The sequence below is a fragment of the Elgaria multicarinata genome, chromosome 11 (assembly GCF_023053635.1).
Source record: "Elgaria multicarinata webbii isolate HBS135686 ecotype San Diego chromosome 11, rElgMul1.1.pri, whole genome shotgun sequence".
NCBI classification, from domain to species: domain Eukaryota; kingdom Metazoa; phylum Chordata; class Lepidosauria; order Squamata; family Anguidae; genus Elgaria; species Elgaria multicarinata.
This window is the reverse complement of record NC_086181.1, coordinates 22,422,019-22,437,999: the sequence shown is the minus strand read 5'-3', so window position 1 is coordinate 22,437,999 and position 15,981 is coordinate 22,422,019. Positions and strand designations below refer to the sequence as shown.

The 15,981-nt window shown below is 40.6% G+C and overlaps 2 protein-coding genes across 2 annotated transcripts; both read left to right on the top strand.

Annotated features, from left to right (window-relative positions):
• The first annotated feature begins 2,155 nt into the window (after positions 1-2,155).
• On the top strand, positions 2,156-2,734 carry LOC134405459 (olfactory receptor 14A2-like). The gene has a single exon (XM_063136703.1). It carries the CDS (start codon positions 2,156-2,158, stop codon positions 2,732-2,734), a length of 579 nt encoding a protein of 192 aa, XP_062992773.1.
• Positions 2,735-13,689: 10,955 nt separating this feature from the next.
• On the top strand, positions 13,690-14,712 carry LOC134405458 (olfactory receptor 14A16-like). Its single transcript, XM_063136702.1, has one exon. The coding sequence runs from the start codon at positions 13,690-13,692 to the stop codon at positions 14,710-14,712; it is 1,023 nt and encodes a 340-aa protein (XP_062992772.1).
• The last annotated feature ends 1,269 nt before the right edge of the window (positions 14,713-15,981 follow it).

Below are 15,981 nucleotides of genomic sequence, written 5' to 3'. Positions count from 1 at the left end.
TATCTTATGAACTGTTTTAAACTGTCCAGAGAGCTTCAGCAATTGGACAGTGTAGAAATAAAATAAATAATTTATTTTATTTATTATTTATTTATTACATTTCTATACCGCCCAATAGCCGGAGCTGTCTGGGCGGTTCACAATGTTTATTATTTATTATTATGTTTTCAATCAACTTACTTCTGTTGTTGAGTTTTGAAATGCTCTTTGGGGAAGAACTCCCAGAAAAGTTAATGCATGATAAAAACTCATCCTGTTAAGAAACAATTTTACTATCATTAGAAAAGATAATCAATCACATGATAGATCTTTGGAAATATTGTGATGCACATACAAATCACCAAAACAAAGAATGAATGGAAAGTCCTACACTAAGAGCTAAATCTATCTATGTATGTATTATTGCCATGCATTATTTCAATTTCTCCATCTCTATCTGTATCCCAGTCTCTCTTTCTGCCTCAGTCCCCACTCCCTCTCTCCTTTCTCTCTCCCCCTCTCCCGTTGTCAGTTTTGAAGAGCATTCTCAATAATATACTGTAAAGTTAAGGTCTGCTAGAGAATTGCTAAACTGTTTTTCCCCATATGTGCATTGCCACATTACCTCAAGTATACCTAAACAGCAACATCTCTATATCGGTGTACACTGCACAGATGGGACATGGGACAAGCCCACTGTGAAGACTCCTGTGACTTAAATGAAATGTAGGTTATGTGCAATGTATTAGGATAATCCTCTTTCATCCATCCATCCATCCATCCATCCATCCATCCATCCACCATCTATCTCCCTCATACATTTGCAGATAGTAATTAATTCCAAAACAGCAACAACACAAAAACTAAACCAGATTATGATTATGCAATCTAGCCTGATTGATTCCTTCTTCTTCTCCTTCTCCTGAATATATAATTTATTATTTATTTCATTATTGCATTTATATCCCACCTTTTTTCCTGCAAGGAACCCAAGGCGGCATACATAATCCTCCTCCTCTCCACTTTATCCTCACAACAACAACCCTGTGAGGTGGGTTGGGCTGAGAGTTTGTGGGCTCATCTACACCAGGCAGGATATTCTACTAGGAAAGTGGTATGAAAGCGGTATATATACTACTGCTTTATAGCAGTATTGAAGTGAACTGACAACTGTTGGGGCCCATGACACATACCATATACCACTTTCATAGTGTTATATCCTGCTTCGTGTTGATGTTCACAGGCCCCAACAGTTGTGAGTGCACTTCAATACCACTATAAAGCAGTAGTGTAGATCCTGCAGTGCACTTCAGTACTGCTATAAAGTGGTAGTGTGGCTCCTGCCTTTTATAAACTGTTTTCATACTGCTTTCATAGTGGAATATCCTGCTTGGTGTAGATGAGCCCTGTGACTGGCCCAAAGTCACCCAGTGGGTTTCCATGGCCAAGTGGGGACTAGAACCCGGGTCTCTTGACTTGCAGTCTGACACTCTAGCCACTAGACCACACTGGCTCATATAAACACATATAAGGTATGTATGAAGGCAGAGAATTGGTAGAATGCATATCAGTAAGAATAATTTATGTGAAGGGGGGGAATCCAGGTTAAATGACTGAATGGAAACCCATTTTTTGAACGTTTGTATTTATGGAATATTGAATTGTATAAGAATGTAGGAAAATAGAGAAAATCATATTGGAATAATGCCCAGTCATCTAGTTATTTTTAAATTAAAAAGAATAAATAATCACACATTTTCCCAGTTTTACATGATTCCCATCAAACATTGTTCCTTTTCTTTCAGAGATGAAGTCAGCTACAGAGGAGACAATGTTCAACCAAACCACACCAGCTACATTCTTGCTTCTGAGGTTTTCTGATATTTGGGAGCTGCAATTATTAACGTTTTGTGGGTTTCTCATTATTTACATGGTTGCCCTCACTGGGAACCTCCTTGTCTTCATAGTTATAGCCAGTAGCCACCACGTTCACATGCCAATGTACTTTTTTCTGATGAACTTATCCATCATTGACATTGGGTCCATCTCCAACATCATTCCCAAAGTTATGGCCAATTCTCTTCTAAATACTAGATTCATTTCATATTATGGGTGTGCTGCCCAAGTGTTCTTCTTTTTCTTGTTCATGGCATCAGAAGTATTACTTCTGACAATCATGGCTTATGACCGATATGTGGCTATCTGTGATCCCTTGAACTATGGAAGAGTGATGAACAGGAGGTTCTGTTTCCAGCTAGCAACCAGTGCTTGGACTGGAGGCTTTTTGTATGGAATAGTTCACACCAGTTGCACATTCCTTATCTCCTTTTGCTCCAATGTGATCAATCAGTTCTTTTGTGAAGTTCCTCATCTTCTCATACTTTCATGTTCTAATATGTATCTTGCTGAAATTGGAGCTATTGGTGTTTCTGCTGTTATAAGTGCAGGTTGCTTTGCCTTCATAGTTGTGTCTTATATTCATATTTTCAGAGCAGTAATAGGTATGACTTCCATGGGTGGTAAAAGAAAAATGTTTTCTACATGCATCCCCCACCTCACGGTTGTCTCCTTGTTTTTCGTTCTTGGAATGTTCGAACATCTAAAGCCAACCTCAAGTTCTCCATCAATCTCGGATCTTGCTATTTCATTAATGTATTCTGTGATACAGCCAACAATGAATCCAGTTATTTATACCATGCGGAACAAGGAGATTAAAGCAGCACTGTTTAAACTCTTTTCCATTCATTGTGTTTGATGAATAAAAATGCTTGCATTTCATATTAACATGTGGGAGTCTTATCTTATTATTTTGAGAAAGTACTCTAATCAAAGTCGAATTTAGGGATGCAATTCTGGAAAAATCAACTCACAATGCAATCCTATCTACAGTTACTCAGAAGTAAGTTCCATTGACACCAGTGGACCTTACCCATTAATAACCATGTTTAAGACTACAGTGTGATCTTTGTGTGTATTTTAAAGTTTAAATACAATGGCCTGGTTCATACAACATGCTAAACTATGCTGCTTAACCACAAAATGGTTAATGGAATGCCATTTTGTGGTTAAGCAGCATAGGTAAAAATGACTAGGCTATGTGCGATTTTAAGATATCACTGGGCCTCTGAGTTAATAGTACCTCTATAGCCACCGTAGTTTGTAGCTGTAGAGGTACTAAATAGGTAAGGCCTGCACAGTTCTGCTCGCTCTGAATTGGCCCAAGGTGACCCATAGCTTTGGAGCCAATTTGCTTTGGGGTGCCTCGGGCTGATCCAGAACTGCCTCAGAACCAAACCAAGGTCAGCTGAATCAGCCCAGCTTGGTCAGATTCAGTGCCTTGGCCCGAGGTGGTGCACAACCCTAATTTTGACAATACTTCTCTAGCTTTTGCCATTCAAATATTTGACACAAAATCATCACTACAGTATAGGCTTTCAGGCTTCTTTTTAATTAATTAATTAATTAATTCACTCATTTTCTTCCGAGGAATCCAGGTGACTTACATTACCTCCTCTCCATTTTACTCTCATGACAATGCTGGGAGGGAGGTTAGGCTGAGAGTCATTGACTGGCTCAAAGTTGGTATTTCTGTCACCTGGAAATTCAGCCCTTTTTGAGCTCACCAGAGTTCGACTGTATGTCCAACTCAGCTTGCATTTGTGAGCCAAGGTGTGGGTTTTCTCAGAACTCTGGGGTTTGTTTGTTGCAAAATTTTAAAGTGTTGGCTATAATTAGCATAATTTTGCATTATTTGCACAAATTATACTAATCTGAACAAATTGCAACTGCAGTGCGTGCTAATTAAAAAATATTGAAGATCTGATAGCTGAGTCAGGTCAACTAGTGGAAAATGAACCAAAGTCTGATGGGATGAGCCAGTGAAAGTTTGTTGAGCTCCACCCCACAACTGGATTCCTCCAACACCCCTACCTCTATGTCATCCAATAAGGTTCATGGCTGAGTGAGGACTAGATCCTGGATCTCCCAAGACCCCATCAATGCCACACTTTTTCTTGATCTTTCCTCCACTCACACCTTCCATCTTTAATCATATTTGAATGTCAGCCATTATTTAGACATCATTTTGAGATAAATAGGAAGATGCTTTAAAAGATTATCAAAACATTTAGGGGATGGGGTGGGTGAATATTCATACATCTGAAATGGTGCAACAGTGAGTGTGCTCTGCACTAGGTTTAACATTCCTGTTAGTAAACAATAATTAAAAAAGCCTGAATTTACTCCCAGCTGTTTTAATGTAATAAGTGATACATTTCCCCCCCCTGTCCAGCAGCATTTTCTACCCAGACCTCTGCTTCTGAATTCTGAAAAGCTCTATGGGGAAGATCTCCCATGGTAGATGACGTATGGAAAGATACAAATCCTCTTCCTGAAAATAAATATATGTACTGCTATTAAGCCAACTGCAACAGAATGGACTGAGAAGCACCGCTGGAAAAAGTCTTACCATGCACGTATTTAAATACCCACACACACACGCAACAAAGAAGGTCCTACATTAAGAGGTAATTTTATCTGTGCATCTATTTTTGCTGATTAACTTTCTAATGTTCTCTCCCTTAGTCCTCTTTCTCTCCTTTCTTTTTCTGTCACTCCCGTTTTCATTTCTCAGCAATATACTGCCATGTGTACTGTCACATTCTCAGCAATATACTTCAGGACAAAGTGAGCAAAGAATCCTCTGGGCATGTTGGAAAGCATGCAAGCATCCTCATTGGCCCTCAGTCCATTAAACATCCCTGTCCACCAGTACCTCTAAATCTATGTACATTGAGAGATAAAACTGATCCATGGGCTAAAACAATTGTGAGATTCATGTGACAGACAGACATGAAATGTTGATTATGTACAATGGATAGACTAATCCTATCTCATCTCATCTCTCTCTCTCTCTCTCTCTCTCTCTCTCTCTCTCTCTCTCATCTGTCTGTCCAACTTTGCACTTGGTAAGTGACCAGTTCTGGTCAAATAAGATTGTTTTTTAAAATAAATAAATAAATAAATAAATAGTATGGCTCTTTTGATCCATTTCTCTTCCTTTTTCAAAATATAAATTATGTTCATCTGTATGTAATATGCTACCAATTCTCTGTCTCTTTTTCCTCACTGATATGTATACTATTGAGAATTGGTAAAATACATACTAAGGAAAGCACTTCATGCAAAATAGAATAGAACATGTATAGTACTGAAAGAAAACCAAATACATGGGAAAACATCTATACGAATGTAGGGAAATAGAGAGAAAAAAGCTATATGGGGAAAAACACATCACACAACTGTAAGATATATTCAGTCACCAAAAAACTGCCAGTTTAATAGACCAGAAAATAAGACTCATATTATTCCAAACTCCAAAAAGCCAGGAATTGGAAGCTAAGGCTTATGCCTTATTTGATGTGTCCCTTGATCAGTCATGATGTTATGCAATGTCACAAATAGTGCTTGCATAGAACTTACCTTCCATGCATCCACACTTTTCCTGGCTCTTTCAGTCCCAAATCCCTCCCCAACCTTGGGCCCGCCTGATGTTTTGGACTACAGCATTCCTGACCATTGGCCATGCTGCCTGAGACTGATGGGAGCTGACGTCCAAAATATCTAGAGGGCATCGAGTTGGTGCTGTATTCCCCTAGAACCCCATGCTTCCCCTCTTGTGGGTTTGGGCCAGATAATCCCCAAGCCAAGGAGAATGTGCAGGGTTTACGATGGTCATCTGCCCCTCCCCCATCCCTCCCTGAGACAGGACGTAGGGCAAGGAGGAGGAGGCAGCTTGGGGGAAGAAAACTATTTTAGGAGGAGGAGGAAGAGGCAGCAGCTCATGAGAAGAAAATAATTTATTTTCCTAAACTCTTCTCCCCATGGCAAAGCAGTGCGGAGTGTTCTGGCAGCCATTCCCAGCTCTGTGGGTGGTTTACAAAGGTTTAAAACATTAATACTGCAATATGCAAAATTTAAAAAAAACATTAAAAAGTTCACAAACAGGCAATATGCACAGAGACTACTAGAGCAATCAGCCAAACAGCAAATAAATCCAGGATCTATTGAAACTCATCATGTGCAGCCAAATGCCTGGGAAAATGGAAAAAAAGACTTGACTTGGCATAGAAAATATAACAATGTTGGCACCATATCATCATTTTATATTTTTTTCTATACTAAACAAAATAGATCAAGAGGAGTACAACAGTGCTCTCTCTCGCTGTAGTGTGGAAGGGACCACAAAGCTTTGTGACACTTACCTTGGAGTAAATCCCATTGAACACAATGAGAGTTACTTTCAAGTAAACATACAAAGGATTGCCGGGCAAATATAGGAAACAAAAATTACTAATGAAATAGAGTGACCAGATTTAAAAGAGGACAGGGCACCTGCAGCTTTAACTGTTGTGATGAAGAGGGAATTTCACCAGGTTCTCCATATATACAAATGATACCTGCTGAAATTCCCTTTTCTATGCAACTGTTAAAAGTACAGGAGCCCTGTACTCCTTTTCATATGGTCACCCTAGTGTTATATCCTGCTTGGTGTAGATGTCAGTGCACTACAGTACCACCATAAAGCAGTGGTGTAAATCCTGCAGTGCACTTCAATACCTCTATAAAGCAGTAGTGTGGCTCCTGCCCTTTATATGCCGCTTTCATAGTGGAATATCCTGCTTGGTGTAGATGAGCCCCATGTGTTCCGATCCAGTTGGGAAGGGAAAGAGGTGGTACTGAGGATGTACAGGCTAATCTCATAGTTATGGATGAGCTTCATAGCTTCTGAATCATTTCATGGTTCAAATAAATATTTTTTTAAAAACCTAAATGGATTTTTAAAAAGGGGGAAGAAACACCATTCCATCAAATAAAAGACAAAAGAATCAGGAAATGTTCAGGCTTTAATTAGGTAAGCTCTCAATTCTTCAGAAAAAAATTATTCCCAACATGGAGATCCCTGTCATTTTGACTGAGTGAGATTTTTCGTTTCTATTTCAAACTTCCCTTCCCCCTTCAGTCTTTTACCAATCCTCTTGAAATGTTCAGGTTATATAAAACCAACATTTCTTTCTGGTACGTATAAGTTTTATGAAGATTGGTGAAACATTTCAATTTTATGAATGTTAGAATGACTAAACCCCCCAATTATCCCTTTATAATGGTAGAATCCTTTTTCCTGTTTCAGCCTTATTATATCCGCCACAACTGTGGCAGGGATAGTGCAGTTATTTTCAAATTAAAATATATAAATAATAAAGTAATCATATTTTCCATTGTATTACATAAGTCCTAACAGTTATTTTGCTTTTCTGTCACAGATCAAGTCAGCTATGGTGAAGATAATGTTCAACCAAACCACTCCAACAGAATTCTTGCTTCTGGGATTCTCTGACGTTTGGGAATTTCAAATGTTAGCTTTTGGTGTGTTCTTCATTATTTATATGCTTGCCCTCATAGCAAACCTTCTTGTCTTCATTGTCATAGCCAGTGGCCACCATGTTCATAAACCTATGTATTTTTTTCTGATGAACATATCCATCATTGATATTGTGTCCATCTCCAACATCGTTCCCAAAACCATGGCCAACTCTCTCCTAAATACCAGGGTGATTTCATATTATGCCTGTGCTGCTCAAGTATTCTTTCTTTTCTTCTTGTTGACATCAGAGGTATTTGTTCTGACAATCATGGCCTATGACCGATACATGGCCATCTGTGATCCCCTGAACTATGCAAGAGTGATGAATAGGAGGTTCTGTTTTCAACTAGCAGCCAGTGCATGGATTGGAGGTCTTTTCTATGGAATTGTTAATAGCAGTTGCACATTCCTAATCCCTTTCTGCTCTAATGTGATCAATCAGTTCTTTTGTGAAATTCCTCATCTACTTATACTTTCTTGTTCGAATCTCTACCTTGTTGAAATTTGGGCTATGGCCCTTGCTGCTTCTGGAAGTGTAGGTTGCTTTGTCTTCATAGTTGTCTCTTACATCCATATTTTCCGAACAGTACTAGGAATGACTTCCTTGGAGAGCAAAAGGAAAACTTTCTCAACATGCATCCCCCATCTCATGGTTGTTTCCTTGTTTTTCCTTGTTGGACTTTTTGCTCATTTGAAGCCAGCCTCCAGCTCTCCCTCGAAGTGGGATCTGGCTTTTTCTTTCATGTATTCTGTAATAACACCAACAATGAATCCAATCATTTACACTATCAGGAACAGGGAGATCAAAGCAGAACTGCGCAGACTCTTCTCCTTTACAGTCAGGGAGGAATTGCAATTTTGTGGCAGAATTATTGAAAGAAATATGCGTTTGGTTTAATGTGCTCAGAAACTACCTTTAGATACATACTTTCTATGATGTAACCCTACACAGTGTGTAGTTTTGATGAGGTCATCATGGTGACTCCCATCAAAATTCACAAAATCATGAATATCTCTGTAAATAGTGGATGGATTTTAATTTGTAAGGTCTCATTTTGTAGGCATTTCACAGAACTATAAATTTGTTTGCTTCAACTCTAACTCAAACATTAGTAGTTTTTTTTAAAAAAAGATAATGTGTATTTATAATATCAGTCCTATCTATATACTAGGTTTGGGTGTTACACATGTAATAAAGACAGAACAAAAATAAACTACTGCAATTCATTTTTGTATGTTTGGTTAAATTTTATTTCATTTATAAATATAGAAAATACCTTGTATAACCCTCCAGAACATAATTACAAGTATTGGAAAGATACTTTCATGAATTTGATATCAAAGAAGCAGTAAATATAAAAGGAGCGCTGTGCCCATCGGCGGGGGGGGGCGAAGGCTGGGAGGGTGGGTGGCAGGGTGGGTGGCACGGGGGGAGGGCGGGTGCGATCGTGCTGCGTGCTGCCCGGGCAATGCCGCCCCATGCCAGGCATTGCCCGGGCTCGGGTGGCACGCGGCGCGATTGCACCCTCCCTCCCCCCGTGCCACCCACCCTGCCACCCACCCTCCCAGCCTTCGCCCCCCCCCCCGTAAAAATAAAAAAAAAAAAAACACTTACCTTGTCCGCCATCTTCAGGCCGCACCCGGCCCCTTTAAAATAAATTAAAAAATGGCGGACGCTGCAGGGACGCGACGTCCCTACGCGTCCGCCGTGTGGTAGCCTGGGGGAGGCGCGCTAACGTTAGCGCGCCTCGGCTCCGCCTCCTTGCTGGCGTAAGCCGGCAGGTCTAGCAAGGCCCATAAGAACTATCTATCTATCTATATCTCAAACACACACACAGCCCAATGTACACCTGGGCCAGAACTACACCTTGTGTCAAATCATTACGATGGCATCATGATAATGCTATATCTCTCTTCAGCATTTAAATCTCATAGGACACAGAATGATATTTATTGTGGTACTTTGGAAAATGTGGAATAAAAAGCAGGAAATGACATATGGAGCTTATCTACATCGTGCAGGATATTGCACTATGAAAGCAATATATGGTATGTGTTTATGGGCCCCAACAGTTGTCAGAGCACTTCAGTACCGCTATAAAGCAGTAGTGGGGCTCCTGCCTTTTATATACCACTTTTACAGTGCAATATCCTGCTTGGTGTAGATGAGCCCATGAAAGCAGTAGATGGAATGTGTAATGTCTGCCAGTAGTTATTAGCACACTTCAATACTGCTATAAAGCAGTAGTGTAGATCTAGCCAAGGAGTCCAATTCACTCAGGAGCAAAACAAACCATCACCAAAATCTGGCAGACTAGACATGGTGTTCTATTTTTTAAACCAGTTAATACTAGTAATTGGAGGCATTATCCACTGTTGTGAACCTACTAAGTTCAACTCCCTTCTGGCTGCTATTAGCTCCAGGAGGGAATCTCTGACTGGAACCACTAGGAACTTCCCTTTTAGAGCTAATAGCAGTCACAGGGAATGATTTCTGTTGGGACATTAATTGTGTCCAAATGGAAGCCTTATTCACTGTGGTTAAGGCCATGGTTTGAGGTGTCTTCTGAACAGGTCCATTGTTATTGTTGTTGTTGTTGATGATGATGATGATGATGATGATAATAATAATAATAATAATAATAATAATGTCTTATACTAATCTGTGGTACAGCTACACTTTGAGTACTGAGTACAGTTTTGCCCACCATGTTTCAAAAAGGTTATTAAATCACTGGAAAAGATACATAAAATGGGTAGCAGATCCTTGAATACTTTTTAGGATGTGTGAATATATCATAGAATCATAGAATAGTAGAGTTGGAAGGGGCCTATAAGGCCATTGAGTCCAACCCCCAGCTCAATGGAGGAATCCACCCTAAAGCATACCTGACAGATGGTTGTCCAACTGCCTCTTGAAGGCCTCTAGGGTGGGAGAGCCCACAACTTCCCTAGGTAACTGGTTCTATTGTTGTACTGCTTTAACAGTCAGGAAGTTTTTCCTGATGTCCAGCCGGAATCTGGCTTCCTGTCACTTGAGCCCGTTATTCCGTGTCCTGCACTCTGGGGTTGTGATTAACAACTATTCCAAGATTTGCTTTCTTCTGCATTTAAATTATTAAAATCTCATGTTCTTAATTGAAGTTGGATATGGTTCTAACCATTTGAATATTTCACTTAGTTTAGAAACTTTCAGCCATGATTTGAGCTAACTAGCTTGAATCAATGTGTGGAACTCATTCGACTTCATCCAGTGTTTGGACACTCCTCCATGTGTTCAAAGAATGTGAGTAGGGTGGGCAGAATTGCTGCAGCATGCCCCTCTCCTTCTGCACATTGGTTAACATATCGGCAATGCTCTTTGCATTGGGTTGTGTTCAGGGAGAAATTCATGTATGCATTTGTTTACATACAAATGTATGCAGACATGGGAGGGGTAGAGGCAGATACCCCTCCCCTATGTATTTTAATTGTTTTGCTGGAACAGTCCACAATGTGTGAAAAGGTCTTCACTGATGCTTTAAGATTGCAATGCCACAATGCAGTGATGATGACTAAAGCTGCAGCTGTCAATATTCTGCTTTCTTTCTCAATTTTTAAAGGTGCCTGGGAATTCTCAAGATTTAAGCCTGTAATGTTACATCCAGGGCCAGGGCCAGATTATTTTGTGCCCTAGGCAAGGTGAGCTAATTGCACCCTGCCCCCGCAATTGTGCGGAAGTCCGAATGTGTGTGCCGAGTGGAGAGCTGGGACTGGCTCACTTTGATTTGGGACCGAGCCATCTGGAATTCACCAGGACTTACTTCTGTGCAAACGCAACCCACTATGCAGCCTGGTGTCCCGATCCCCTCCACACGTTTACTTGGGGGAATAAGGCTTCAGAGTAAGGTGGCATAGGCGGAATGGGCCGCACTGGTGTCTCCCGATGCAACGCTTTCTCGGATGCAAGTCCTGTTGATCCACTTGCACAGGATCGGGAAGCAGGAGAGTTTGCCTTGTGAGGAGTCCACAAGTCACTAGCTTTCCTGGGGGAAGGGAGTGTTTGAGGAGAGAGGCGACCCAGTGCCCTTTCCTCGGGAGTAAGGCAGAGACTGGCTTGGGCCAGGGTTGAGCTTGCCACATGCTTTTTCTTCTGGTGGCGGCGGCGGCGGCCTCCCGGCTCTGGAAGGGCAGCTTCCGGGCAGCTAGAGTGGCTCTGGGAGGGCGGCTTCCAGGCGGAAGTCCGAATGTGGAGCCACCCACCCACCCCAGCGTCCCTGGCTTCGCTTTGGCTGGGCGGGCGTGGGGTGCCATCTCACTCGCCCAGGCCCAGCTGAATAACAGTCAACAATGCGCGTGAGTACTGCGTGGCGCCCGACACCCCTCTTACCTTGGCGCTCTAGGCGGCCACTTGAGTGGCCTCTATGGTAGCACCAGACCTGGTTACATCCCCTTGGTTCCCCAGCCCACAGAGCTACCTTTGATTCCTTACCATCTGTGATATCCTCCCTGTACCCTCTTCTGTCCTTGACTTCTCTTGTATAATTAATTAGCTTTCCATAATACATGCGTGAATCTCAGGTCAAGTCAAAAACAACCACTTTCTCACAGACTGAGTCTATTACTGGACTGAGAAAATAGTTTTGCAGATAACTTTGTTTCCTAAAGATTGGCATCTTTGTGAATCAGTAAATGTAGAGGTTTCACTGCCCCAAATATGACACTATGATCAAAACCCGGGCCTCCCTCTGAGTGTCACCTCTGAGGGAGGCTTGGAGGGTGGTGACAAGGAAGAGGGCCTTTTCAGCGGTAACTCCCCAACTGTGGAAGGAGCTCCCCACTTAAGCCTGCCTGTCATCTTCTTGGCACCAGGCTGAGACTGTCCTCTACTCCCAGGCATGTAATGGCATATGATGGGGCATTTATGTCAGCCATCTAAACAGGTCTACTACTCTATTGAAACTGTATTTAGCTGTCTACATTGTTTTAAATTTTGTATCTTTATATTTTTATGCTTTATTTTATGTTGTATTTTATTATCTGAGCTTCGGCTATTGGGTGGTATAGAAATGGTGACCATATAGTCAGGCACTTTTGATTTTTTTATTAAAACAAATGCTTTTCAATCTACTAACACTAATAATTTGTCTTGGGATTCCTGTTACTGAATTCTTCTGGGATTTATGGTGATTATGTCCAAGAACACAAACAGAGTAGACAGATATAAAACCTCTGTCCTACAAGGTAGACATTTACTATTGTCCCATGCAGCTCATTACCGCAGGACATGGAGAATCAGGAAGCTAATTCCAGACATTTTCACTTATCTTCCTTCATGAAACACAAATAAAGAAATCAAAAGAGAAGAACGAAGACTCTGTGTTGAAAGGTAAATCTCTCCCCTGCCCAAACATATCTCCTCTCCATTGTTATCCAGTAAGAAATGCCTCAGAATAATCTACAATATACAAACTTGCTATGTAGCCTGACACAATTCATCCCAGAAACCTTCTCCTACCATTGCATGTAACTTTGAGGCAATAATAGCAACTTAGCTTATGCAGCTGAGCTAAAGCAGTATTTAGAGGCCTTGTAATGCTCACCTCTTTTTTAAAGTATGGTTCAGGGTCAGTCTTTCTATTTGGCCAAGTGAAATATCTCCCTGTCTGAGGAAATTGCTTTTAGGTGTCATGAAAGGGAAGCAAATTGTGAATTCCTTAATTTATTAATACAGCTAGGGAAAAGGGAAGGTACTAGTGGGATATTTTTTGCCTTAGATGCCAAAATAACTTGGCTGGACTTGGTTACTATATGACTTGACTTGGGCCATAGCTAGACCTAAGGTTTATCCTGGGATCATCCAGGGTTCGCCCCTGCCTGAGCACTGGATCCCCCGTGTGTCACCTAGATGAACAGGTTTGACCCCTGTATGATCCAGGGATAAACCTTTGGTCTAGCTATGGCCTTGGAGATGGGGGTGCCATTTGCTACTCCTCAGAAAGCAACATGTATTGGGCCAACTTCTGAAACCTAACAACCTTTAACAGCATCTCTAGTAGCACTAGAGAGAAAAACTAATTGTTTGAAGCCTCTTTTTCTTCCTGATAGTTATGTACCATAAAATGGGATGATATAGTTGCTTATCAAATCTGTTCTCCTTTTAGTTATAATTCTTCTCCTTAGTTTTTATTATTCATCATTGCTATAGATAATAAAGCATCTTAATGCTTTAGTGAGTTATAAAATATCTTAAACAAGTTCTATTTTTCTCCCTCAACAGCAACACAGTAAAACATCTTTAGGAGAAAATGTCAAATGCAAGTACCGTTACTACTTTTCTTCTTTCGGGGTTTTCTGACAGCCGGGAGCAAAATGTTTTGAACTTCGTTCTTCTTTTAGTGATTTACTTGTCAACCTTGATGGCAAATTTTCTCATCATTTCAGCTGTTTCTCTGGACCATCAACTTCATACCCCCATGTACTTTTTCTTGGTGAATTTATCTGTCGTTGACCTTGGTTCCATTTCTGTCACCATCCCCAATGCCATGATTAATTCCCTCTTGAGCAGCAGAGAGATTTCATATTCTGGGTGTGTTGCACAAGTGTTTTCTTTGTTCTTCTTCTTGATATCAGATTTATTTCTCCTCACGGGCATGGCGTATGATAGATATGTTGCCATCTGTGACCCACTGCACTATGAGACAGTGATGGACAGGAAAGCCTGCATCCAGCTTGCAGCCACTGCATGGATAGCTGGTTTTCTTTATGCAACCTTACACACAGGTAGCACTTTTGCCAACACATTCTGTTCAAATGTCATCAACCAGTTCTTCTGTGAAATCCCACAACTGCTGAAAATCTCCTGCAATAATTTGTACCTCATTGAAGTTGGGGTTATTATTTTCAGTGAATTTATAGTCTTTCTTTGTTTTGGTTTCATAGTTGTTTCATATGTGCGGATTTTCAAGTCAGTGCTCAGAATACCCACCACTCAAGGACGGAGTAAGGCCTTCTCCACTTGCCTGCCTCATCTCATTGTGGTCTCCTTGTTTATCAGCACTGGAAGCATCGCTTACCTGAAGCCAGCCTCAGGATCCCCTTCTGATCTGGATGTAGTAGTAACTGTATTATATTCGGTGGTACCTCCTTTGATGAATCCAGTCATCTACACCATGAGGAACAGGGACATCAAAGCTGCACTTCGGAAAATGTTTGTGTGTGGTATTTCTTCTAGGAATCAAGCAAGTTCTTCTATTGTCAGTCTGATTTCCAGCATTGTGAGGTTTATTTTTAGAAATGTAATGCACTTCCAAAAGCAAATGCCACAATGAAAGCATAATCTATCTAACATCTATCTCTATCTATCTATCTCTCTATCTCTCTATCTAGGGTTGGATCCAGACTTAGGCATATGCAACTCAGCTGGTAGAAGTAGACTTCCCTGCCCCTTCCTATCCAACACCATAAGCCAAGAGGGCCTCCCCCCCCAAAAAAAAAAGTTTCACAGAGGGTATGTAGATCCTGATTAAAGGGATGAGCTGCAATGTGGGGAAGAATCCTCTCACATTGGGCCAATCACCTTCTGAGAGTGGAGACCTTCTGTCCATTGGAGGCTAATCCAGTATCCAACACATGTTCTGCAAAATGGATTCAATATTTTGCCTAAGCATCAATAGTTTCAATGGAACTAATTTTAACTGAGATCACAATGGTGTTTAAAATCTGCAGTGGAGGGGCAATGTTTAGGGAGGGCAGTGAAATGCATGCACACACATGCACACACACACACACACACACACACACACACACACACACACACACACACACACACGCCATGCTACTATTCCTCAGAAAGATCTACATTTCTAATTATTGTGATGTGTTTTTGTTTTAAATGCCATGCTAACTATGTGCTTTTAAAGTAGACTACTTTTTATTTTTATTTATTATTATCTTTCATGGCCATGGGTAAGCTTTTCAATTATGAATCTTCAAAATCACTGCATTATACTGAAACTCTCCATTGAACTCCATGAAGTCTTTCACTGTTTGCTCTGACTTGCTGCAACTTCCTAAAGATGCAAATATATCCCAAACCTTTTGTAGAAAAAACCTTTTTCTTGGATTTGCCAAGGATTCAAAAGAATGAACTTCTACCACTATTCCACAAATGGCCCTGTTGCCACATGTTCTTTTACCCCACAGCCACTGAGTGTCTCTGTTTCACTATATTTCATTTTATTAAAAGCCATCTTTTAAATGCTCACTTGGTCTTCATTTGATTTTAATCATTTTAATGGGTAATAGAAGCATATTATCTAGGCTCAAATTGCAGATATACTTAGTACTGATTAATGAGCCCCAGTTCATATAGTGGAATCAATTTTTGAGTAAACCTGCACTGGATTGCTCTACACATTACTTATTGCCAATGAATATGCAAAAACAAACGTTCCTTTTAAATTCGTACTTCTATAAAAAAAATGTACAAAAAATCAATTATTATTGTGTACATAAATATTCCATTTATTCATGAAAATATTGTTAAAATGCATTATATTAGGAAAAGCCTACCTATACATCCTACTAGAATTGTCATT

Coding starts and splice junctions, on each gene's coding strand:
- LOC134405459 (XM_063136703.1), top strand. CDS start 2,156: ATGGCTTATGACCGATATGTGGCTATCTGTGATCCCTTGAACTATGGA.
- LOC134405458 (XM_063136702.1), top strand. CDS start 13,690: ATGTCAAATGCAAGTACCGTTACTACTTTTCTTCTTTCGGGGTTTTCT.